General features: G+C 43.3%; 1 protein-coding gene across 7 annotated transcripts in view; it reads left to right on the forward strand.

The window, feature by feature from the left end:
• The first annotated feature begins 10,515 nt into the window (after positions 1-10,515).
• Positions 10,516-27,214, forward strand: part of ZMYM4 (zinc finger MYM-type containing 4) — a 41,899-nt gene continuing 25,200 nt past the window's right edge. The window contains exons 1-5 of one of the 7 annotated variants that reach the window (XM_063418845.1): positions 10,516-10,727; positions 21,583-21,625; positions 22,007-22,534; positions 24,070-24,137; positions 24,704-24,874. In XM_063418845.1, the coding sequence (XP_063274915.1) occupies positions 10,686-10,727; positions 21,583-21,625; positions 22,007-22,534; positions 24,070-24,137; positions 24,704-24,874 (852 nt within the window). In that variant the 5' untranslated portion in view covers positions 10,516-10,685. Of the gene's footprint in view, positions 10,728-21,582; positions 21,626-22,006; positions 22,535-24,069; positions 24,138-24,703; positions 24,875-25,985; positions 26,166-27,214 lie in introns of those variants that run through there. The other 6 variants (XM_063418847.1, XM_063418846.1, XM_063418848.1 and 3 more) reach the window with 6 other exon arrangements.

Consider the following 27,214-nt stretch of genomic DNA (forward strand, 5'->3'; position numbering starts at 1 on the left):
ACCAAAAAAGAACCCTGATCTGGGAAAAGCGACCGCAGTTTCTTTCCGGACGCCCTAGGAAATCAGGGCACGGCTTGGTACTAGCAGAGAGCGACGCCAGTTCCCCAAAATGTGCACGGTGCATTCTGAGGTGAAAAATTAAGAAGCTGTACCAAGATCGTAGTGGTTACAGTACCAACATTCCATGTTCCATTACAGGCCAAAAGCACATTCCATCTTTTTAGTGTCCCTGGTTTCAGCAGTGCCAGAACATGACACCAGCACAATGTTTTCATACCTTCCCTTCAGCAGGGCTTCGGTCCGTCCCCCTCTCAAGCTCCCCGGAATGTTTCACACTCAGTTTCAGGTTTGAAAGAAACAAAATGAAACCCCGTGTGAAACCCAAGGGAAAGTCGTGCATTAATCGCACAGATCTGGCAGTGCTGTGAAAAAACATCAATCTCATAAATATTTCTGCTGCCCTGGAGAAGTCAAAGGCCAGTTTCATTCTTCATTGAATCATAGAATCACAGAGAAATTTGGATTGCAAGGCATCTTAAAGCCCACCCTGTTCCACCCTCTGCCATTTACAGGGACACCTTCCACTATCCCAAATTGCTCCAAGCCCTGTCCAACCCAGCCTTGGGCACTGCCAGGAATGAGGCAGCCACAGCTGCTCTGGACACCCTGTGCCAGGCCTTGCCACCCTCACAGGGAACAATTTCTTTCCAATATTAATCTAGCCCTGCCCTCTGGCAGTGGAAAGCCATTCCCCTCTGACCTTGTAAATTGTGTCTCTCCATCTTTGCTGTCAGCTCCTTCAGGTACTGGAAAGAATTAGGTGTTCCCAAAGTCTTCTTTTCTCCCAGCTGGACAATCTCAATTCTCCCAGCCTTTCCTCGTATGAGAGCAACAAAAGACATGTCCTTGTGGCTTTATATTTTTCAAAAAAAAGGAGGCATAGATTGATCCTGGCCCCGAATCAGTGTTGTATTGGCTGTGGGATTTCAGCCACTTCCAAGTGCTGTAGGATGGAAACTCCAGGTTGTTTTAAAATGGATTCTGGCCGTGGCCCTGCTGCCGGCAGTGAGTGTTTCCACCACGAGGTGTCTCAGAGGTTAAATCACTGCAAGAACAAATTTGGGACTGGCTCTTATCACACACAAACAACTGGCATCGCCTCACTGTCACATCTGGTTCTGAAACAAATAATATTGAGTGGAAAAGGGTTGAGTTTGCCTTTGTTGAGTCTTAAGTATGAGTGAACTGTATTTTCAGGAGCTACTAATTTTTATAATTCTTCGAAAGAAATAAAGAGTATAATTCTTCTAAGTCTGCAAAAATCTGCACAACAAAAATCAGAAAAAAAAAGGGAGGGGCAGCTCAGATCTCTGATCTGTGTGACCAGGGACAGACCCAAGGAAAGGGCTGGAGTTGTGGCAGGGGGAAGTTAGGTTGGATGATAGGAAAAAATCTTTCCCCAGGGGTGGTGGGCACTGCCCTGGCTCCCCAGGGAATGGTCCCAGTCCCAAGGCTGCCAGAGCTCCAGGAGCATTTGGACAAATGGATTAAATCACTCTCAGGCACAGGGTGGGGTGTCTGGGCAGGACCAGGAGTTGGACTCGATGATCCCTCTGGGTTCCTTCCAGCTTGAGCTATTCTGTGATTCTATGACTCTATGAATACTCCATAGAATGAAAATCTGTAGAATTTGTCCAAAGTCTGCAAAGTGGCTTTGAATTTCTCCTTCAGGAGAAGGAGAGGGTAAGGAGAGAAGGAGAGGCCAGGGTAAGAGTCCATGTTTTGCAGCTGCAATGTGAGTGTTTATCCTGGACTTCAAATCAAAGAAAAACTGATGCCTGAGCAGAACTTGAAGTAAAAACAACCTCTGTTAACAATCACCTGGTTTGTAAGTGTTCATGCTGGGCAGCTGGCTGGTTTCATATAAAAACAGACACTGAGGAAGAAAGCTTGGGATGTTCTTCCCAGCATGTTCCACTGTAAACAAATATATCTGTAAATTCTCTATGATACCTGAGGTAAGAGTTGAAGTATTTATCCATCCTTCACATTGATCTCTTCATTGGGATGTTCAGTGCACACATGCATTAGTTCAGTTTAATAAGGGTCATTGAGAAAAGCAAAAAAGGAAGAACTCCAGGTCTTTCTCACCCTCAAAATATTAATGTGTTTAAAAATAACACTAGTGTTACTACTTCTGAGGATTTTTCATACTGTACAACTGATCTAAAAATTGAATCAAGCCATGGTAAGAAGCAGTCCGTGACTAATGAGGAAAAGACCTTAGAGGAATATGAGGAGGAAATCAGGCTGACACCAAGGTGCCCAAAGTTCTGAATGTCTCAGCTGCCAGGAGCACAGGATAATCCTCAGGTAATCCCTGTGTGGATCTCAGCAGGTGATTGATTCAGATAATTTTTTTCCCCTAAACTGTTTCCTCCTGTTATAAACATAAACACAAGACTGGCAAGGAGAATTCTGAATTATGTCTGTATTATTAATTGCAGATTGTAGGAGGAAGGAGCAGCGTGTGTCCAAGCTGCTAATTAGGAATAATTACCCCATGAGGTTCTGTAAGTGTCCCAAGTACAAACAAACATGAATCCCACTAACAACCCTTCCCACTGAAGAAGCAATCAAACATTGGGAGGAAATGCCATGTCTGCACTCCCTGGGCATTCTCTGGACTATTTTGACCAAGAAGAAAACAGTTTAAGGGCTGTGTGCACAAATTCCAGTGTGTCCCAGAACTAGAAGTACTCAGGAATTTTGAGAATCAGGAAGCAAAGAGAGGAGTGGGAAGGGAGAGCAGAGCAGAGAGGCACCCAGAAGGTGCAGGGTAGAGTCCTTGCCCTGCTGCAGGCTCTCCTAAACCAAATCTGTGGTGCAGTGGGATAAACCTGCCTGGAAGAATAGGGATTCCTGCAGAACATTTCATCATTCTGGGGCTCACCGCAGTGTCATGAAGAAGTGTGACCTTTGATAGAATAAAGGAGGAAGCAAAATGCCAACAGCATCACCTGGTACCTGAAGCTGAGGCAGGATGGCAGGAGTGGCCAAGAGCTGCTGCAGTGGCTCTTCAGCTCACAGCCTCTTTCCTTGGCTCTCAATGATGAGGGTTCTCCTCTCCCTCCAGTGCTGTTTTCACCTCTCCTTGAACACGGATTAAATCTGCTCTCCAAGAGGTTTTTCCTCTATACCATGAGAAATATGCCCATAGGCTTAAAAATAGAAAGCTCTGAGTTTGGGAAATTCTGTGACTTGATAAGATCACACAATCTGGATAAACTGGTCTTTCCCTCCTCTTGCTGCCTGTGTCTCCTCTCTCAGCAGTAGCTGCTCTGCCAGTGGGCAGAGTGATCCTTGGACAGCTGAGCATGCCAAGACTGTCTTCTGAGAGGCTCCAAGAGCCCTCCATTCCCAGTGATGTTAATTGGAGTTAAGGGTGCTCACTGCCTTGCAGGAACACTCAGCACAGTTGTACGACAAAGCTGTCAATCCAGACATGTCCTTGAGCTGTGGAGAGTAATGAGATAGACATAACTAGAATTTATCCCGCTGCCCTACAGTTAACAGCATCCATATCATCTATTAAAAAAAATTCTATGGTTTTTTACTATAATTAATTTAATTTTGTATTTCTTCAATTAAGAGAATTTAAAACTGTGACACATTTTGTCACCTGCTGGCCACAGTCCCTTAGATGCAGGCCAGAAAGCCAGCTGGGCTCTGGGCTGCATCCAAAGGAGCGAGGCCAGCAGGCTGAGGGAGGGGATTCTTTCAGACACCCGGGAATATTGCATCCAGTTCTGGTGCTCCCAACGTAAGGGGAACATGGAACTGTTGGAGCAATCCCAGGGGAGGGACATGGATTTGATAAAGGGACTCCAGCACCTTCCCTATGGAGACAGCCTGGGAGAGCTGGGGCTGTTCATCTTGAGAAGAGAAGGTTGTTTGGAGACCCCACAGCACCTTCCAGGATCTGCAGGAGCCTCCAGGAAAGCTGGAGAGGGACTCTGCATCAGAAACTGGAGTGACAGAACAAGGAGGAATAGCTTCCCATTGAAGAGGTGAAATTTAGGCTTAATATATGGAAGAAATTCTCCATTGTGAGGGTGAGCACAGGTTGCCCAGAGAAGCTGTGGCTGCCCCTGTGTCCCTGAAAGTGTCCAAAGCCAGGCTGGACAGGGCTTGGAGCACCCTGGGATAGTGGAAGGTGTCCCTGCCCACAGCAGAGGGTGGAAGAAGATGGGTTTTAAGGTCCCTTCAAACCCAAACCAGTGTGGGATTCTGTGACAATAAATATGTGGCAAGAATGGGATGTAACTGTTACAGAGAATCCTGTTCTTCCATCTCACAGAGACAGCAGCGAAACAGATACATCACCTCTGCAAAATCCTAACAATTCTGAGCTGAGCTCTGATTAATGTTTGGCTATGCATGGAATGTCAGTGGGGCAGAAGGGAGTAGACTCACAATGCTGTATTTCATCAGGCTACCATGATTTTCTTAAAAAAATCTAAAGACTGCCAATGTCTTCTCTGTATATACATATTTTTAATCCACTGCTATTTCCAAAAGACAAACACAAAAGAGGGAACAGGAAATCAAAACCTTCTTTTTTCATAACGCAAAAATGGTGGAAATATTAAACAGTTTTATTCTGCATTTGGAAAAGTGATGTAGTCACAGCATGAATTCAGGATGATACTAAAAAGCAGCGACCAGAATTTGTGAGTGGGCACAAATAAAGAGGAGGTCTCCAAACAACACAAATGAGCAAAGAACTCCAGAGGTTATTCATGTCATTCTTCAGTGACTCTCTGAAGACAAAGATAAAATTAATCCTGCTGTAGCATCAAGCACTTGAAGAGACTTCCCAGGGGAAGATCGCGGCTCTGACAACCTGACATCTATCTCAGACCTTGAGCACAATCAGATTTTGCAAAAGTCTAAGTTTCCTTTTTGGAAATTAGTTTTGGCATCTTATTATGGAAAATAGTAAGTTCTAAATATCATGGTAACACCCTCCAGTCTGCTGTGGATGAGATGTACCCATGTCCCAAGAGGGCATCGAGCTGGTGCTCTACAGTTAAATAAGAAACTCAGTTCTCTGTCTGGATTTTGTGCTTCTGCTGAAGAATTTTTCCCAATAGATCACCCAGTACAAAAAACAAGCTTCAAAATGGTGCACTGATGATTTTTAAGGCTCCAGAGTAAGGAAGATACAGAGTCTCTGACGCAGAGCAGCCTCAGCTGTTTGTAACACAGAATTAGCTATAAAAGTCTGCATCTCACATCTGCATGTTGGTCACTGTCTGTTTAAATATTTCATGACATGTGCAATTAAGTTCTTTCCTCCCTGTTGACTCTGTGACTTTAGAAATCCAAAGTACTCATCTTGACCCATGTTCTGGGCTTATTTTCGCATTTGCACACTGACAATGAATCAAAACAATTTCTTTTGTATTTAAAACCAGATTCGCTTTGGGGAGCTGAGAGCTGCCATATTTGGTGTGCAAAAACTGCTGTCTGGCATGTTTGGAAACAAAAGCCTGTGTTACTGAGACTTAAAAAGGGGATGCAAAATAGACTTATAATTATTGTAATTAGAATAAAAGCATGATTGCACTGAACTTAAATCCTGGTCCAAATTTCATACACATGCACAAACCATCCAAACAGAAATTAACTTCATAATTAATATTGGATCATTCCTATTACAAAAAAGGCACTATTAATTATTGATCACGCTTGTGCTTTTCCTGAGCTCTTTCCATCTTTTCCCCTCCAGTTCATGGAGTGCTGGGGGTAATGCAGCATGTACAAATAAATCACTCAGAGGTGTGTAAGTTACTCCTGCACGCAGGAGGACCTGCTCCTGGATGTTCTTATCAAGCAGAATACAGAGGGGCATTTGTTTGCACGAGCAGAGCTAGAATATTCTCTTTAGAGTTCAGCTTCCTCCTTTCATCCCACCCACCACCAGACACTTCCTGACATTTCTCCTGCAGGCAGAGCAAGGCAACTGCCTTTTTTATTTTTTTTTTTTTTCCTTTTTCAACTGCTGCTCCTTCAGTTATCTGTGGGTGGTGGGGGAAGGGGATGTTATCTCAACAGCAAACACAGCCAGAGCAAGTCTGGGAATGAGGGGGAGTCTCAGGATGGAAATAGGACCCTGCCAGCCCTCCTGCGTCTGTGTCTCTATGACTAAGCGTTCGCTTTTTAAAACCTGGCTTTTCTCTTTCCTTGATCCTTGTTTCCAAGACTCCTGTTCCCCTTTGTCCTGGCAGCTCCTGACATCACCAGTGCCAGGGAAACGCAAATCCCACCCAGCACGTGGAGGGACAAAGCCAGAGCAGCCCCTGAGCTGGGACACAAACCCACATCCTCACTGCCCCGGGCTCTCCCCTGTCTCCTCAGGGCTCAAGAGGAAACACCACTGCAATTGTTTTTCCACTGAAATACTCCCTGTATTTTCTTATAGCATTACAGCCCTGCCTCAGAAGAGTCTGCTGTATTGAGAGCACCTAAAATTGTGTCCACAGTTTAGATGTGTCCAGTTTTGCCCATCCCTGGGACAGAAAAGGCCACTGGCTGCTCATCTGCACATCCCTTCTCAGTTCATGACAACAACAAGGACAGAGAAGTGCCCAAAGCCCTAAACCAAAGCACTAAACCAAAGAAGATGGTTTAGTGGTGAATGTGGTGGTGGTGCTGTGTTGATGGTTGGATTAAGTGATCTTAGAGGTCTTTTCCAACATTAACAATTTGATGATCATTTGTGAGTAAAACATCTGCAACAGCCATGTTTTCTTCCACCCATCTCCCAAAGCTGTCCTATTTGGATGCTCACTGGAAAAGAAACAAGATTATTTGTTGTTATTAATTCGTGCTTGGCCCGAAACACACAGCAGGGCTGTTCCACCTGCAGCTGGAATTCTGTGCAGAGAATTCTCTGCTCCTGGAGCAGAGGCAGGAGTGCCCAGCCCACAGGGCTGGCAGGTTTGCAGGAGTGCTCAGCCCCGTTCTGTACAGCTGGCAGGTTTTCTGGGTGATCTATATTCAGCTGTGCATGCCCGTGGGGATGTGCAAAGATCATTCATCCAGTTCACTGAACTGCAGCCTGCGTGTGGAGGGGGTTTCGTGCTTCCTTTTTAAATGTCACCGGTTTAAAGAGGAATAGTCTCACGCAGGATTGTGCAGCAGATTGGAATATGGGCACTCCAGGGGTGAATTAAAAAGCAATTCAAAAACAATAGCGTGGAACAATCTTATCTTTTCCCTACCTTTTCCAGGCATTTATCTTGCTCTGTTCTGCTGGAGTCATCACCACATTATCTACGTGCTCTGCAGTGTCTTTTTTAGCCACATTAGTGCACAGACATTTCATGTAGAATCACAGAATCATGGAACAGTTTGGGTTGGAAGGAACCTTAAAGATCATCTTGTCCCAAACCCTGACATGGGCAGAGACAATTTCCACTATCCCAGGGTGCTCCAAGCCCCATCCAGCCTGGCCTTGGACACTTCCAGGGATCCAGGGGCAGCCACAGCTTCTCAGAGTGACCTGTGCCAGGGCCTGCTGGGAACACACAGGGAACGATTCCCTCCAAATATCCCATCTAACCCTGCCCTTTGGCAGTGGGGAGCCATTTCCCCTTGTCCTGCCACTCCAGGCCCTTGGAAACAGTCTCTCTCCATCTCTCCTTCTGTCCCCTTCAGGCACTGGAAAGCCACAATCAGGTCTTCCCAAAGCTTGGCCAACAACACCTAAGAAGAGTCTGGACAAGCTGAAGAACGTCCTGCTCTGGTTCCAACACCCTACAGAGAACAGCCTCGGATGTCTCAGACCACAGCAGGCTTTAAATGGTGGCTCTCACTGTCACCCCCTCGTGTGTCCATTGCAGCAGCAGCCTCAGCAAACCTGCAGCAGGCAGAGATTTCAGCAGCACGTGCTGATCTGTGACCGATTGTAGTGACAGCATCTGTTTCTCACAGAATACTCCATACAGTGGTCCCAAAGCATTTTCTGTTGGATGTTGAAAGTTCAGATATTTCCATCACTCTCTAATTCACTTCGGAGAATCGAGCAATGACACAAAGATGTCTGTTCCCTTTAAAATGCTCGAACAAGGTAATTTTATTCCGTACTATGGAAGTTTACAATGTAGCCCCAAGAAGTTACATTAGTTTAGTTGAGTCTTGTGATGCCACTGGAGTTCTCCTGGTATTTGAAGTTATCTTGAGTGGCTGAGCATTTTGCACTGGGATGGCACAAAACCAGAGGTTTAGTCAACACAAAACCACCCACAATTTCTAAACTTCAGACTGAAAACATGAGGGCAGCTTTTGCAAAGCCTCAGAAACCAGAGGGCAAAAAGAAAAAGCAAGTTTATTCTCCTAAATATCTTAATTCCTAAACCAAACTCAAACTTTTAAGGTCTTCCTCGCACTAGAATTTATCAGCATTTTTGTTAATAAATATTTATTCGTTATTATATTTATTATGTAGTAAACTTATTTCTCTATTTTATGTTTTCCTAGAAAATCCTGCTGAGAAATTTGTGCCTTTTCAGCTGGTCCCCACACGTACAGCACATCTGTGCTGTGAGCCACGAGCTTTTGGGACACCTGTGTGTTCACAGTGAACTTTTGTGCACAACACCTGGGGAACCATGACATGTACAGCCCTATATTGAGAATTTCTTTCTCTTAAAATTTCTAACTCTTAAAAAATTAAATATAAATCCCGATGAATTTTTTTATTGTTATGGTATTTTGTCCCCATTTTAAAAAGATTAAAATAGTAATTCTTTTCATTTGTAGCTATCTAAAGATATATTTTTTAATTACTATAAAATTTCACATGAGGCTCGCAGTTCACATATAACATCTTTTGACACTTAAAACCCCCAAATTCTTTGAGAAATTTTACAAAACAACTCATCAACTAGAATTATTTTAGACTTCAGGATAAGGATTATTTTAATTTAGACTTGAGGATGAAGATTATTGCATAAGTGAAAAGTATTAATTATCAAATTATCACATTAATTATCTCTCTGTCCTTGGAATGCCATGATTTCTAAGAGAGACCTCCTAAATGAATCCCAGTATTCTGTATCCAGCATTTCAGGCCAGCTGAAGGACAGTGTTTATATAAGGATCACTTCAGTTACCACTGAAATGCAGATGCAGCTCAGCACCATCCTATAATTGTGCAAATCAGATAAACTGGGAAGTGGAGATTTCCTTTAAGACCAAGTTTTAATTAGCAGATAGATTATTTAATTATCAAAGAGACAAGAACACATTGTCCTCGTCAACTTTGGGATGCTGGCAATGTCCGACATTGCTCACAATAAAAAACCTCCATAATCTGTATTTCAGAAATTATGTTTTTGAAACATGGTTTCAAAAGTTTTCTTAATAAGCCATCAGTGTTCATTGGCTACGTGTTACATAGTTCTCTTTTAATTAGTGTTTTATCTTCTACTGGCTAATGACTCTTTTGTTTCTCATGCTAATTAGTGCCATGCTCAGTGTTTCTCTTCTTTTGGCTTGGTGGTTTCTGGGGTCCATGAGTTGGTGGTTGCGATCTCTCCTTGCCAGAATTACCTTTCAGCGAGCTGGAGTTGGTTCAGCACAACTGCAAGGTTGGGTTTCTTTCTTTCTTTCTTTCTTGGTTTGGGTTTCCTCAGGCGGGCAGTTGTGCCAGGTGTCTTTATGGCCCATCAATGGCGCATTTCCTGTGTCCACCCTCACTGGCACATCCTTCTCCCCAGGCTTTGTTAAACTGCCCCCACCTCTGAGATCATGAAGCCTCACCCTTAACAAGGCAATTTTACCAACAATAACTCGTTTTTCTAACACCTGAACATCACTTAGAGCTGGTGAGCTGCTGTTTGTTCCACGGATTAGACCTCCCTTCTTGTTGATGAGGCTTGAAAGTACACACGCATCAAACATCACAGAACACCCTCCAGAAATTTTTTACATATTCCACATTTTGCAACGGTACCAGCAAAAATTAAATTCAGTTTTTAAAAAAATTAATTCAAAATGAATTAATTCACGAATGACGCAGCAGAGGTACAAGAGGCAGAACACTTGAGGTGCGCGCCACGGGGGCGAGAGGCCGTGAGGGCGCTGCTGTGGCCTGGCGGGGCTCCCACCGCGGCGGCGCCTGAGGAGCCAGGAGCCCACAGACCACCAGGCACCGCCGCGACAGCCACACCACGCGGTCCCGGCCGCCGTGTGGGCGCTGGCAGGCCCGGCGCTGGCAGGCCCGGTGCTGGCAGGCCCCGTGCCGGCGGCGGCGCCCCCGGGCCGCTCCCGCCGCGGGATCCCGGAGCGTCCCCCCCGCCCCGGGGGCGCCCCCGACCCCGCGGCCCCGCCGAGCCCCCGCCGCGCCTGCGCGGGCGCGCGCAGGCGCGCGGCGCATGCGCGGAGCGGCCCCGCGCTGGGCTGGTCGGGGCAGCTCCGGGAGCAGCGGCCGCGGCCTGGCGGGTCCGAGCCCCCCCTCCCCGCCGCCCTCCGGGAGCCGCCGGGCCCCCCCTCAGCCCCGCCCGCCGCGCCGCGGAGCCCCCCGGAGCCTCCGCCCCCCGGAGCGCGGGGGAGGCTGAGAGGGAGTGACCCCCGGCCCCTCGCCCCGGGCTGGGACAGCTGAGGGGGGGCGCAACATGGCGGAGGCCAAGGAGGAGGGGCCCGGCCCCCGCGGCAGGGTGAGTGGGGGGCGCGGGGGGCGCGGGCGGGGGCGGGATGCGGCGGGCGAGGCGCGGCCCCGCCGGGGGTCCCGGGGGCACCGAGCCCCACGAGGTGCCCGGCCCCAGGCCGGCAGCGCTCCCCCTCCGGCCTCGGGGCCCTTCAGCTTCCTCTCCCCCAGGGCACTGTCCAAGCATCATCGCCACGAGCGTCTTGGCATCACTTAAATAATAAACTTGCAGCTAATCAGGAGCTGTCGTCACCGTCCGTCTCCTTGTTTAAAGCACGATGTCCTTGCTGCTCCTCTGAATTTCAGTTGTCCATGTCAGGCCAGAGTGAGTCAAGATGGCAGCACCATCCAATTCTTGAGCACTCAGGCTGGAACCATTGAGTGACTTCCATTAGCCATGCCCCTTCCAGGACTTGGCTGTAACCATTGAGTGACTTCTGTTAGCCATGCCCCTTCCAGGACTTGGCTGTAACCCCTGTGTGATTTCTGTTAGCCATGCCCCTTCCAGGACTTGGCTGTAACCATTGAGTGACTTCTGTTAGCCATGCCCCTTCCAGGACTTGGCTGTAACCATTGAGTGACTTCTGTTAGCCATGCCCCTTCCAGGACTTGGCTGTAACCATTGAGTGACTTCTGTTAGCCATGCCCCTTCCAGGACTTGGCTGTAACCCTTGTGCCAATACCTTTAGCCATGAACATCCCAGCTCTTGGTCCTTCGTTGTCACAACTTGGGCCATCATTGTCACCTCTTGGTCTCTAAACACACTGTCCATTCTCATCTGTTTGGTATCATAGAATCATTAAGGTTGGAAAGCACCTCCAAGATGATCAAGTTTAAGTTTACTTGAATTACTTCATGTCTTAAACCAGTGGAAGGTTCTTCGTGCCCAACACTTTGTAGCTGTGAAGGAGCTGTGGGTGAATGTCTTAAGCAGTGCTGAAAATAATCTTGCCATGAGCCCAGTCCTCTTTCCTGCACACAATGTAGCATTTGGTTGAAAGCTTTTTGCCAGGAATGAGGTTTAAATCATGTTTGTGCTTGTGTGGAAGAGTCCATAGCCCACTACAAGACTGAGCTGTCCAGTTTCCTTTTCCCAAAGATGAAAAAGCTTTCCCCTTCTCCAGCCTCGGCAAAGTCAAGAGCAGAGGCTCAAGTTTTCCCTTGGTGCAAGGGAGAGAGGTTTTAACTGCTGAATTTGTGTCAGGGAACTTGAAACTTGTGATTATAGTGAAACTAATTGTGGATGAACATTGAAACGAATTGTTACCAAACAGAACATGACCTCCCAAGGGTCTCGCTGGGTGAGTTGTGTACATGTCTGACTACTCTGCAGTTAGGGAATGAACATCATCTGTGAATTTCTTAGACCTGTGTCTTTCAAACACTTTATTTACAGGCTCCCAGAATTTTGTGGAATTGCTCACAGACAGTTCATAAACATGCAGGTCTTTTGGGCAAATCAAATAGTGGCTAGCTGCAAGAAGTGTGAAGGGAAATGGCTGCATGTAGGGCAGTAACTTGAGAAATCTTGAATTAAACTTCATTGCCAGTGATTGAAATGTTAGTGGACATAAGGAAACACTTCTAAACCATGAGGACAGTCAGGTGTTGGAGCAGGTTGCTCAGAAGTCGTGCAGTCTGTCCTGGTGTCTCTGGTTTCTTCATGCTCATTGCCTTGACATGCTCCATTTATCTCTAGAGTTGCTTGGTGTCACCTGCAGAAGAAGAGAATGTTGCCTTTTCTCAAGCTTTTGAGTTATCCACTGAGGAATAACAAATAACATCCAGTCAGTATCATCTTCATTGGTCTCAGGAAAAATCATTTCTCTCTCTGTTGGCTAATTATTCCCTGGGTGCCAAGTCTGGAAGTCTCCATCAGTTATTGCTCCACAATTCTCTGTAAGTGATGGAAATCTTCCTGTGCTGTTGGCATCAACAACGTTCACAGCACTTCAGTAAAATTTAGGAATGATCCAGGAAAATTGTGTTGCCTTGGGCAAGTTAGGAAAGAGGAAACACGGCTTGCTTGTGAGGCATCAACCCAAAGCCAGTTTTGCTCCAAGATATTCTTGAGGAACACAGGGAGAAGTGAATCCAAAGGCTGATGGAGCCTGTTAGGAGTGAGATTAGCAAACTGTAAATCCAGCAAAAAGAGATCTCCTAATAATTAATGAGGTCATGGAAGACCTGCATATCCCAGTTCTCTTCCCCATAGTGGCCCAGTTTCTGTTCTACAGGAGGTCATGATTTTGGATTTGTCCAAGTCTTGTGCCTAAGGCAGAACAAGCATTTCCTATAAAAATTATTTTGCGTTGTGTGGTGAAAATAAAGACTAATTTAATGATTTCTTCAGACAGGAACTTAGCAATTCATGGTGTTTTCAGAATTGTTCTTTCCAGTATTAGAATCTCTGCAATTATTCCAGAAGCACATACACTGAAATTGGCATGTTGCAAATCCCATGGATAAGCAGTCACCATCTCTTAATCCATGAATGAGCAACAAACTAAGGAATAAAGTTTTTGCCAGTCTAAGACTGACAGAAGTTTATCTAATTTGATTTTTAATAGGTTTTGGTAAGTGTTTATGGCTAAACTGTTTTAGAGCAGGTCGATTTCTGCCCTAAATCAAACTTTTGTGTATGCTAAGGAAAAAACATTTACTGCATAAGATCAATATTAACTTGAAAGATATCTGCTAGTATGTTTTTTATGTAGTTTATAAAAATATTTATAGCAATTCAGCTTTAATTTGTGTATAATATCATTGTTTAGAACAGTTAATTGTTTTGATTGGAATGTTCATTTATTTACAACAGTTGTCTATACCCCCTTGGACTACACAAGACAGTTTGGGCTGTACTGAAATTTGACACTTGGGCTGTTGGAAATTAATGTGGTGTGAACAGGTGAACACTTGGGTGTCCACATCAATAAAACAAGTGTTTGCAAAAGATTTTTAATTTTGCATGACTGGAATTAAAAATTGAAGGAGATCATCTAATTTAGAAAGTTTTGTTGCTGAATTACTCCAGAATGATACAAAGATGATGAAAATGTTTCTCTGTGAAGGCTTGTGCACCTCTCAAAGGAGGTTTTAGTGTCATAATCTTTGAATTCTCTTTTCAAAAATGAGCATAATGGATCCCAGACTGCATTAAGGTCAAGACTTTTCACACTGTGTAAAATACAGCAAGTTAAGTCAGCTCTTTGTGCCCAATTCAAAGCCTTTTGCATCTTTAGGACTGTGGAATTTAATTCTGAAATCACAATATTCTTGGAGTGGTTATCTCAACTCTTCTCTCATTAGGGGTTGGAACTGGATGATTTTTAAGGTCCCTTCCAACCCAACCATCCTGTGATTCTACAACTGATGACTCTTGTACCTCATCATTCCTTCCAGAATGCCTTCTAGGAAGATTTCTCTCACAAACTTCAAGGTTTTCTGTCAGTGACTGACTCAGTTCAGATGATTTCCATCATCCATTCCATGAGTGTGGGAAAGGCCTGAGAGCTCTTGGACCCCACTCGTGCTGTTGCTTGTAACCTTTGTTCTCTGGGATCCTCTGAACTCTTCCAGAGAAGGTTTCTGCAGCAGAGATTATTTCATTGAGGACATGTGAGCAAAACTGGAGGTGCCTGCACTGTCCATCCTTTTAGCCTTTATTCTGCCTGTAATATCATTTTCTTTTCCTCTGGAAGTGCTCCTCAGAAATTCCAAGGGAAGTAAAAAGTTCAAGAGACTGTAACTTGCTTTACCAAACTGGTATTGATACAAAAAATAAGTGATGTATCTGTCCTTTCTGTGAATACTGATTGAAGAATGATGGCAATGTGTTTAATTTTGGTTACTGTGTTTCCTGCTGTTTTAGATAAATTTGTTTCATTTAAAAAGTATTATAGGGGTATTATTTAAAAGTATTATAGGGGTTACCTCTACATTAGATACCTTTAAAGTGTGTTGTGTCTAATGCCTTTGAACTTTTTAGTAAAAAATGTGTGATGACCAATTGTTGTCATAACCACAGTTTAATATATCAGATATTTGGTGACAAAGCCAAGGTTTTAATTCTACATTTGGTCCTTTTCCCTTTTGATAGCTGGTCCACAGTCCCAGGGCAGGATAAATTGCTGCTGCCAGAATTTCTTAATTTCCTTTTAAAAGAGAGGAAATGTGAATCATTAGCCTAATAAACTAATGTTTAGTTGTTTAAATTTAGGTGAGAAAAACTTGAAACAGAGTTAGCACAACTATACAGAGTTATTCCCACTGGAGACATTTTGGAGTACTTCCTTTTTTATTATTGTTTTTTTAATAACTTATTTGTCTACCTCTGTGAATCTTGGTATTTCTTAAAAGAGTTGAAAGTACATGAAAAGATTTCATCTGTATTGAAATTCATCTTTCAATGGTGCTGTTTGCTCACAAAGCTTTATGAAGTACAGTTAACACAAGCTATTAACAGGATTTTATTGTGTTTAATTGTGGAAAAGGCAGAAAGGAAGCCAGAGTCAAGAAGGTACTTTGAAGAATGAGTAGATATTTTGTCTTGTTAAGGACAGAAATACTGAAATAGAATTGGATGTGCAGCTCTCCCATTTGCACCATCAATTGCTGTTGGCACTGAACTCTTAGGAGAAGGGAAAGGACTTGCAGGAGCTGAGCCCAGTCACCAGTGAGGGGCTGGGAACACAAACCAGGCTGAGCAGGGCATGGTCCCCCTGTGTTTGTCAGCAAGCAAAAGGTGCTAGAGTTGAAAATTTTCCCAATTTGTGCACAAAACCACCCTGTGGTGGTGGGTTTCTTACTTGAGGACAGATTCTAATGACGAGCAGACAACTTCAGGTTCAAACAGATCACTCTCTTTAAAAAATAATTTACTGTGGATTTGGTTTAATTTTTCTCCTATTAGTAATATAGCTAGTAGCAACTAATTACTAACATAGTTAATCACCTTTCTGGAAGAGACATTGAGCAGAGTGATCTTCCTGAGGTTGTAGTGCTGCAGCTCCAACCTGGATTGTCATTCTGGGTACTTTTTAGTTGTATTCCATGGACTGTGTTTCCCTAAAAAACACAGTGAAGGCTCTCTCTTAGTGAATTGTTCAGCTTTTGAGCTAAATGGAATTAAGGGGATTCCATACTTTGCAGAACATAATCTTCTCACTAGCCATACTTTTGAAAGCTTTGGCCAAAAGCACACATTTGTGATCTGGACAGTGCTGGTCTGCTTGTGGAATGAGCTAAAATATGTAAATGAACTGAAACGTTTGGTTTGGAGTAACTGCTGAGCATCACAGCATAAACATGTTGTGACACAGACCCTGCTCTGATACTGGGGATTTTTACATCCTTCTAATTTCTATTTAGTTTTCCTGCTTTATGCTGTGAGAAACTGAAATTATTTTTATTTCAGCTCATTTACAACCTTAGTTTAACCAAAATCCCAGCCTTAGTTGTTGTTTGTGTCTTACCAGCAGCAGAGAAGTTCAGCACAGAGCCAGGGGTGAGGTTTTGAGGGAAGAAGTTTCTTGTTTGGAAGCGAAGTCTTTCTTGTGGATGTCTTGGTTTGTTTGTGTGGCTTGTGTCTGTGTGTGTTTCTTAATTGCAAAGCCCCAAGCACATCAAAATCTGGGGTCTTTACAAAAACCATTGCAAGGAAATTTGTTGTTAATAACAAATACTAGGGAGAAATTCTTTCCTTTGAAGGTAGTGAATCCCTGGCACAGGATGCCCAGAGAAGCTGTGGCTGCCCCATCCCTGGAAGTGTCCAAGGCCAGGTTGGACATGGCTTGGGACAATCTGGGACAGTGGAAGGTCCCTGCCCATGGCAGGGTTTGGAACAAGATGATTTTTAAGGTCCTTTCCAACCCAAACCAGTCTGGGATTCTCTGATTGCAAGGTGAAACCATCACATGTAGAGCTGTTCCTTCTCAAATTCATGATTTTGTGGGTGAATGGGAGAAGGACTTGTATCTTCCTATGCTTTTTGTAGGTATAAATTAAACCCACCAATATTCCAGAAAAAATAAGGCTCTCTGTGACTCCTGTGTGTTTGACAAATTCATGCCCCATATATGTTGGTAGCAGTGTCCAGGTTCTGTGTGTGTGCTAGGTGGGTGTGGAAACGATAAGGTTTGTTTGGAATTGGCCTGTGAATATTCCAAAAGCTCAGGACTATCAGAAAAGGATGATAAACTTCCATGCTGAACTGCTCCCTGTGATTTCTGGTAAATTGTCCAGATTTCTTAAAACACAGAAATGAAAGGGGAGCAGCACATGCCTAAATCTTCTGTCCTGACACTTAAAAATTGAAGATGTGTAAATGAGATGGAAGATAAAACTCTATTTCTTGAACAGAATATAGGGAGCCACAAGCAGCTGGGAAATGCCTGATTTTTTACACTTGTTTGGGATTTGCCTTTAAAAACTCCCATCACCGTCTCCGCTGTATTACCCTCAGACTAGATTAAAAACAATCTTTTAAAGTGTTCAGCATGGCTCAGGGAAGCCTCAGAGACCCCCAGCCTGCCGAGCTCCCGCTGTCCCTGGCGGTGCCAGGGGTCCCAGGACTGGCTAGGGGGGGCTGTGCCAGCCTGGCCGCGCTCAGCTCTATGGCTGTGACCCCACCAGGTTCTCTTCCTGCCGCAGCCCTTCTTTTCCTGTGGCAGGTACCTGCAGCAGCCTGGCTCTTTGTCACCCTGGCTGTCCCCTCCCCAGGTGCTCTGCAGGTATGGATCCGCAGGGCCGGCAGTGTTGCAGCTCCTGCAGGACCCGCTGCGCGTTTCCGCGCGTGCCGCGCAGTTGTGCATGGCAGAGGTGCAGCGTGCTTGGCTGCCTGCCTGGCATCCCTGCCTGGCATCCCTGCCTGGCATCCCTGCCTGGCATTGCTGCCTGGCATCGCTGCCGGCGCCGTGTCATGTGGGAAAGGTCAGGGGATGCTTCCTGAGCTCACCCCAGCTGCCTCAGGAATAGCGACTGAAATTTCAATTCCTTTTTTATTATTTTTTTTCGTTTCAAGTGATGTCTTGTCAGTTGAATGATGTGCATAGAAGGATGATGAAAGTACAGAGAATGATCTCTGACTGTTTTAATTGTAATTCTCTTAACATCTGCTTCCTTTCCACAGTTTGCTTATGGGTATGGTAAAATCAAACTTCAGAAGTTTACTAGAAACATGTGTCTGTTTGTGTAAAATAGTTACACTGTTTTGTTTATTTTTTAATGGAATTCTCTGGTTTGCATACAAAGCAATACTATAGCCATAGGCAGCTTCTCTCTTTATACTGCACAAAAATAATCTATGAATTGTTTGATTTATGGATGCCGTGGCAATGTTGAACACCATTAAGGTATGGATCAGCTTTTTAGTTATTTCAAATTAGCACATTGTATTGAAGTGTAAATATGTGTCCTTCTGTCCCTTGCTCCCAGCAAAGGCACATTAGTGCTGAGGCAGTGACACTGCTCCTTTACAGTCTCATGTACATCTATAAAAAAGCAGTGACATATCTGGTGAAACTTTAATTTTTTTTTATAAAAGCAGTGCTGTCTTTATTTGTAGAGTGTTTAATTTTCAGCAAGTCACACTGCTGTCAGAAATACCTCATTGTTCTGTCACCATTTCTGTATCCTTGTTTCATTTCATTCATTCATTTATTTGTTTTTTACAGCCTGAGTAGGCAGAGCACTGCTTTGTGTGCAGTGCTAGCTAATGAAGCAGTCACTAAGAAAGATATAGCCTAAAACATTGAATTTCACTAATATCAAACTCAAACTGTTCTGTATTAAACTATAATGGAGTTAAATTATTAAAACCACTCAGAATTATTTTCTCTGGCAAATATTGGCCAAGGTGATTTTAATGAAGGTGGTTTAGAATATTGTATTCTTGAGTTTTGTTTTACAACTGCAAGTGTGTTTTGAGGACTGAGTTGAAGAGTTTAAGCCTCAGTATTTGAAGATAAAACTTTCTGTTCCTGAGACTTTTTTTTGCAGTTATCAAGAACTTAATCTGGGGTGTTGAGGTACCTCTCTTCTCAGATCTGGCAAAAGTGACCCAGAGGAAATGCCATCAGTCCCATGTTTGCCCCTCAAGTACTTTTGTTCCACCCCTCACTAAATCTTAGAAACTTTGAGCAGAAGAAATAAAAGGAATTAAGGGTGATGATGGCTCATGAAAGGAGGAAGCCTGAGGACTGGAGAGAGGGAATTGCCTTGCAGAACTGTAATAGAATAATACAGAAATAGTAAGGTGGGTGTTGTTCACATTTCTGTGTGATACAAGACCATAATCCAGTTAAAAGCTAATGATTGATTAAAGTGATACATTTTTGTAACTAGTGATACACAAAATTTCCTCCTGAGATGGCATTAAACAAGACTGTAATGACATTGGGGAAGGGACTAGAAGTGTATAACTAAGAGAATACCCCACATTAATGCAGCAAAAAAATATATAAGCTCTAATTTCGGGGACAGTCCAGTTATAGACTTATAGAATGAGTAATTTGCTGGATATATATATATATATTTATGTGTGTGTAGATTCATATGTGTACACACACACAACCATCCAAACACTTTCCCTGCTTTTCTCCCTTTGAATTTACACCATGTGGGAGTTCTGATGCTGTTCACAGTCACAAACTAGACAGTGACTTAGATAAGGCTGCTGGTATTGTCAGATGCTGGAGTTCCTGGTTTATAAATATTTCCAGGGAAATCTTTTGAGCACAGACACAGATCTTCCTCTGTACTCAAACCTTTTGAAAGAAGAAGATATCCAAGATGATCTCTTCTTCTCGTAGCCTCACAAAATAATGAGTAAAGAAACAAAACAGGGTTGGTTTTTTCCCCTAGGATGACCTTATGTTTGGGAAGTGTCTTGGATTCTTTCCAGGTAGATGGTAAATGTTTTCCAGCTTCTCCATAATATTTATGGGAGTCCCTGATGCTCTTGCAGGTGGCCCCTTGTGCTGACTTGCCTGTTAGTGTTTCTTTGAATGAAACAGTTAGAGAGACCCACCTTGCAAAATGTATCCCTGGCTAATATGAACCTTCCTGGGGTTGTTAGCTGTTGGCAAAAGATTTGTTATCTTTTATCTTGGGAAGAGAAGAAGGAATACCGAGGGTTTGGGTGTGTAAGGCAACCAGGGCTATGTAGGACCTGGAATACTTTCCCCCAGGTACTCTGGGTCTCAAAAAAATTGAAGTACTTTGATACAAATCTACTCTGAGAAAAGGATGAGTTCATGCTTCGTCTCAACTGAAAATTCCCTTCATCCTACCATCAAATTCTGTTGTGACATTTTTGGGGAGGATAGAGAATTCCTGACAGGAAGCAAAAAAGGATCAGAAAAGGTCAGTATAGAGTCAAGGACCTGGTCTATTGTTTTTGCCTCCCAAAACTTCATGCTCTGATATTATCAAATGACAACAAGTTCCTCTCCATGTTCTTCTCTAATAGCAGCCCACCCCTGCTGTCCTTGTCCTCAGCAGCTTCTAATAGCACTTAGTATATCCAGTATTTATGGGAATTAGTTTTACCTGTGTAAACTTAGTTGACTGTGAATGGGCTTCTAGATCAACATTAAACTTCCATCTTCCAAATGCTCCTGAGATCCTTACAGCAGGAACAGAGCTCAGGCCTTGCAAACCTTCCTGGGAGGTGTTTCCTTACTCCTTCCCTATAGATAATTACATGGAGGAGACTTGCATTGGCCTTGTGGAGCTGTAACCTTGTTTTGTTTTGGTTCTGTGTTTCATTTTCCAGCCTCAAGTGTCTGCTCAGAGAAACTAGAAAGTTCTGGGGCAGTATCCAGCTGATGTGCTGGACAGGTCCTCACTATTCCATGTGTGTCCAGTTAAGCTGAAGGAGCTCCCTTCTCTTTGCAGACCTGCAAGGGGTACTGGAAAGAGACTTTTTGCCATCAAATGACCTCTGGGACAGTCTGTTGTCATTCTTTCCTAGAACTGGCTGCCACCAAACTGATAGTTCCCATCACACTCCTGAGAAATACTGGATTTGTCAACTAAATGACTTAAGTTAAATGAAATTAGGGCTTATCCCTTTGCTATCAAATCCCATTACTTTCCCTAAGATGGCTTAAGAATTGCAGTGTGAGCAGGATCTACCAGGAAAGAAGTGTAGAGCTGGCAACGCAGAGAAAGGAGAGAGGGTGTAAATGAATTACTGTTATCTCTTGGGCAGAAAAGAAGGCTGCTAGTGAGTTGAACAGTCTGAAGAAAACTTTAATTATCCTTCTGCAGGCAGCATCCAAGCATGCCAACAATTTCAACATCTGTCAGAGGATGTTTAATGCAGACTGATGGTTGTGCAGCACTCAATCAGCATCTGGTTCTTCTGTGCTTATGCTCACACTGATGCTCGCTGTGTTGGGAAGTTAAACATTACATTTCCCTGTTCCTGGAAAGAGGATTCCCTGTAGGAGAGGTGAAACCCTTGGATCTGTGCAGTGGGAGCTGCCCATGCTCCTGGTTTTCCTTTACAGTGTTCAGAGGGAATGAAGGCTCCTGGAGCATCAGGGCAGAATCTGTGCCCTTGACCTTGTATCAGTATCCCAGGTAGAAGGGAAAATTGACATTCCCTTCCCTCCCTCCTCTGAGAAGCAACACTATTTCTAAATTTTTCTTGGGTGCCTTTTCTATCTATTCTGAACTCATTAGGGTAGGTGTGGCTTCTCAGTGATGTAACAGTCTTAATTCATAAAAATTTGCTTGAGGCAAGGAAGGAAGGAGGAAGAGGAATTGTGATCCTTGTGCTTGGTTTTGATCAGATACTTTTTAGCAAACTACATGGCAGCTGACCAAGACAATGACACAGTGCTTTCCTTTTTTACAGTTTGAAGATAAATCTGATGCAGTATTTGATATTACAGAAAAATGTAAGTATTTCTCTTTATTCTCTAATGTCATAGTTTCACAAAGCCTTTCTTGGAAGTGTCATTGCTGCTGAACAAGACTGTCTTGCCCTTATCCCAGCCCTTCCTGCTCATCCCCTCCTGCATTACCTTCTCCACAAGTGCTACAAGTGAGGTGAATGGAAATGAATGTTCTTTTTTCTTTGATTAGTTTTACTTAGTTCAGCTTCTGCTTCAGAGTGGTGAGAGGGACTGAACCATTTCTGTATCAGCAAAGTTTTCACATTAATGCTGGCCTGAGAAGGCTGAGAGTATTGAGAGAGATTGGGACACTCACCCTTCTCCTCTGTTACACATGAAGTTGGTGAGTTTTCTGACTGTTCACTGAGATTCTTTCCTCCCTAGGTGGTGAAATCCTGGATGCAGAGATGTCTGAGGACGCTGACCACAGCTTAACACCGGCCCTCGAGAGCTTGTCGTACGGAGCACCGAACCGAGCAGGACCCGAGAATTCACTGCAGGGTGATGATCATGATTATTTTCTGAACTCTGGGGAGCTTGCAGGCATACCTGTTATTGGGAGTGACAATGAAGATGATCAAAATTTCACTCCAAAAGACGCTCTTTCTTCAGCAATTCATGATGAAGATCATCTGGAAGAGGGCAAGAGTGTTCCAGATCATGAACTGGACAATGAAAAAGAAATTCAGGTTCAGAATGCAATCCAAAAGGATCTCACTTCCCCCTTTGAGCAGGGCCCTGTATTTAAATCACTTCAAAAAGATTTTAGCATAACACAAGATAATGGCAAAGAGACTTTTTCAGCAAAGGACAAGAATAGAGAAGGACATTTTCAAGAAGGTGAAAAACAGTTGGAAAAAATCCCTAAAGATATGGATTCTAGATTGAAAAGCAATTTTCTTGACAAAACAGGTAACTGTTGACATCATAGACCTGGCTGCCCAGCAAAGAGGAAGAAAGAGCTAGGGAGAAATCAGCAATAGGGCTAATTATTAAAAACATCACCTTGTTGAAGAGAACAGGCAGAGCTGTGTGTAGGGGAACATTTCCTGAAGAACCCTGAAATCCAATGAACTCTGTTAGGAGGAGAATTTCCAGACGGTGACAGTGTCAGGGAGGTGTCACCCTCCACAGCTTGTTACAGAGCCTCAAAATATCCTTTGTTGTTGTGGTTTCTGAAACCAAGCTGGGTGACAATTCAAGCTTCCTTTTGGTTTTTCTCACTGGTTTTTTATAGACCATGGAAGTTCTTAAAAGAAAAGGTGATGAAGTTTAGGTTAAGTTGACGGCCAGATTTTTCAAGTGAAGCATCAATTCTTCCCTAGTGCCTAGGCATTTAAAGCACTATGGATTTGATAGTAAAAGACTTGCTAGAAAGGAGTTAGTGTCTGCAGGAACTAAGCCAGAACACAGCTTGAAATCTGCTTTTTCCTGGGAGACTGCTCCCCTTCTTCCTCAAATACTTGTGTCTTGGACTTCATCCAGCCAACATGGAGAGAACCAAAGATGCCTAAAATCCCTTTCTCATTTGACAGTCACCATAATCTTGCTGCCCACACACTTATTTTTGACTTCCCAAGCTCTGCAAGTTACAGCAGAACAGTGAATGAAGGAGTTAAGAATAACCAAGCAGTAACACATGATTTAATCTTATTCAGCAGAGGGAGGCTGAGCCAGCATGTGAGGGACTCCTGGCTGCTTGTTCACATTCACAGCTTACAGTTCTGAGGTTTAAACTTTATATGTTCAGCAACAGCATCTTAAAATCAGTGCTTCCAGGTGGCACCAATGAGAGAGAAGATAAAGATACTTTTTAAAATAAAGAACAGTTACAGATGTATCTCTACTTTTACCTTCAGTTAGAAATCGAGGGAAGAATGTTTCTGTACATAAGATATATTTCAGAAAGTTTAAAATACCTACAGTTAAAAGATCAGCTAAAGTAGTCAGCAGTTGAAACCAGAATGATAAATGTTCATGGTAGCATCCAGTATCTCGGCAAACCCAAAGTTTCTAAATGATGTGTTCTAAAAAAGCAGAAGATGCTATTTCCTGAGAAGAGGGGAAAAGGCAAAAGATCAGAACAGCAAAGAAAAAGCTGGAAGATGTTGCTCCAAAAAGTATTTTCTGATTTAAATGTCAAAACAGGAGGATTCAGAACCTGCTGGGGTGTGGAAAATTCTGAATGAACAATTTGCATCGGAAGTTTACAACTATTTTGCTGGAATGGGGAAATAATGATCCAATAGAATAATTCAAAAGAGAATAATTCAAATTCTCTTTAGGGATTACCACCTTCCTTGCAGGGAGGAGAAAGGGAGTAGTTTAATAGTGGTGAGGTGCTGTCAGACACTGGGGTTGGGGAGCAGGATGAGACTCTTATTAGTTTTGAAGGAAATGCATTGGAACCTGTATTCATTTCTATTTAATGTATATGTTTTCCTCAGTTCATAATCAAGTAGAAGAAACATTACGGACGCAGTTAGCGCCACAAACTCCAGAAACTAACTTCAGGGTAAGCTATAGATCTTTCAACCACTTTTGCAAGTGCAGCGATATGCTGGAATAATTCAAAATACGTATTTTGTATTTGAGTGTAAATTTGAGTGTTAAGGAAACTGATCTTCTGACTCTTAGACATCTTTGCTGCTTAAACAGTACATATGATTTTGTATAATTTTCCTGACCCTCTCTTTGGATTGAGGATTCTTTTGGTAGCCACTTTCCTGTTCAGCATGGTTGGAGTGACTGGTGAGCCGAACCTACAGCTGGATGCATCCACCTGACCTGCTGCTTTTTTTCCACATGAGCCAGGGAACAGCTGTATCCATAGGAGACACTCCCAAACAACCAACTTACAGAGCTGGGTGTCTTCTGCCTTGGCCAGAGGAGTGGAAAGCATTGGGGGTGGGATGAGAGAGGGGGCTGCAGGGAGGTTGAGGCAGCAGCTGCTGCCCAGCATTTCTCCCACCTTGGCAGGACCCAAATCTCTTGGTCTGCAACACAAACTCCCCTTGGCAGCAGCCCAACTCCTCATGGCAGATGCAGGAGGGTGAATTCTTTTTCATATTATTGTTTCAGGAGTCTAGCTACCTATTTTCTAGTAAGGAATCTATTGGACAAGAGCTGGGGAATTCCTTTGCACCAAATATTAGAATTAAGAAGGAGCCTTTGGATGACGAATATGCTAAAGCTATGGCCCCACAGCAGGGACTATTAGACAAAATTAAAGATGAACCTGGTAATTCTGAGGTAAGTTTCCCATTGCATTTCTCACTTTGGCCTGACAGCTGACCGCTTAAGCTGAACATAAATTCAGCAATTTATTTAGTTTGTTGACCAAAATTTAACTTGAAGAACATAGTTTAGTAGAAGGATTTTTCCCTCTTACACTACTGTGAAACCCACCCCCCTTCAACTTTTTTGATGTCTTGTTACCTTGTCTCTGCAAATGTTTTTCTTTTCAGTTAGAAACAAAGCCAAGTGCTCTAAAACTTCTGTAACCAAATCTGTGGCAACATAGACTCTTTATCTAACTAGGAAATAAACTTTAATAATTAGTTATTATATTATAATATTATATTATAATAAACCATTATCAATTAATAATAATTAATAAGGTAAATCACATTTTGTTAAACAACTTATGAGTAGTCACAATTAGAGATATGAATTAAAACAGTGCTATTGCTGCTACTGCCTTCTTAAAAGTTGCCTTTGCAAGCACAATAGTTTGTTCTTGATTTAAATTAACTCTTAAAGGTCTTAGCAAAATATTTAAGTACTTACACATCAGTGAAGTCAATTTAAGTATGTGTTTAAGTGACTTTCTCATTCAAGACTGGCACTTTTTACGATGATACAGGTAAAACTCAGCCATAGCAGCCTGGAGAAGGTCTGAGCTATGGATTGAGCATTACTGAGCTCCAGCCAATCTCTGTGCCACTGCTTTGCTGTGTGACACCAGGGGAATGAGCTGTGCTGCAATTCTTGTCTCCTCAGTGCTTGTATCTGGGTTACATGTCACACTTTATATGTTAAAGGTGTGCAAAACTTCCCAAAGTGATGCATCCCTTTGCACTGACACGTGAGTGTTGGTGTTCCTGTGCAGGTGTTTTTAGCATCAGTCTTTGTCCTCCTGCTGAACCTCCTCTGCTCTCTGGGCCTGTCTTCCCAGCACTTCTTCTTCTTTTCCCATAATACTCTCAATTTATTAAGTAAAATATTTGCAACTTCAAATTTTACTGTCCTTCTGATTTGTTCAGTCTCTGTGGGATTGTTTGGGTTTATTTTTCCTTGAACCTATAGAATGTCAAGCCACGTGTAGATTAGTTAAATCTGTCTCTTCTTTTGTCCTCCCAAGATGGCATCTGCTGTGTGGATTTGTGTGGAATGCAAGGCGAGATGTCTGTGGTTATCAAAGATCATATTAATAAGTAAAAATGAAGACTTGAAGAATTTAAATGTCAAATATCGTATGGTTCAAAATATTCCTTCCTGGAGTAAAATCCTGTGATTATCAACTCTGCCTGATACTGGAAAAGTAGGAGAACTGAGTTCATTTTGTTTTGCTTTAGATTGGAATTACTATGGGGGGGAATATATGGATTTTTTTTATATTTCCTGAAAGATAAGAGCATTTCTTGCTGTAACCAATAGTTGGAGCTGAAGGTTTTTGGCTTTCAGCACTGTTACGCTGCTGTGAAACTGCTTGATCATGCACAGTTGATGTCAGGATTTGCCTCCATTTCTTTTCCTACTCTTGCCTAAGGATACAATTGCAGTTAAAATGCTTTAAAAATCTGTATGTCTGCAAATGATTAATTTATAAATAATAATAATAATAATGGTGCTTAAGAATCTTCATCATAGCATGCCCATACCCAGCTTAGAGCTTCTCGACCTGAGATTTGATTGTTTCAGTCTGATGGTTCACATGATCAAGGAATACCATTGCCTGTCTCCTGGGAAACATGTTGAGAAATAGTTTGGTTGTCTAGTATAGAAACTTCTCATTTTCCCACAGGAGTGAGAGGAGTGCTCAGTTTGAGCAGTGCTCAGTGGAGGTTGTTGTGGGATTTTAGGAGCTGGAGGAAGCTGGGGGAGCATCTCACTGCCACTGGGAAGAGGGAGCTTCCTTTTGTTTAGTGATTCTGCATTGGTTTCCCTGGCAGCCAGGCAGCAACTGTGAATTTAGCTCAGTCATAACATGACATCATGCCTCACTACTCCCAAACGACTGTAAGTAGGCTAAATCTTACCATCTCTGTAGTTCCAAGAGATTATGCTATTCAGCCTGTTGAGATTTACATGGGGAGTGTTCCAAGCTGCTTTCTGGCTCAGATTTCTAGGGAGAGCAGGGGCAGGAAGCGTGGTGTCAGTGTGAATAGCTGCTGGGGACTAAGCCAGTCATTTAGAGCATGTCAGCTATTCCACCAGCAGCTGGCCAGGGATTTTCTCATCCTCTACCAAATGGGAGGTGATTCCCCTCGTGCTGGAGCTGGCACTGTGATGGTCTGGCCTTGCTCTGTGCAAAGCTTCACCTCAGGCTGCTCCAAGGTCCTGACCCCTGGTTAATACAGAACACTCCCC

Source organism: Prinia subflava, chromosome 24, assembly GCF_021018805.1.
Source record: "Prinia subflava isolate CZ2003 ecotype Zambia chromosome 24, Cam_Psub_1.2, whole genome shotgun sequence".
NCBI classification, from domain to species: domain Eukaryota; kingdom Metazoa; phylum Chordata; class Aves; order Passeriformes; family Cisticolidae; genus Prinia; species Prinia subflava.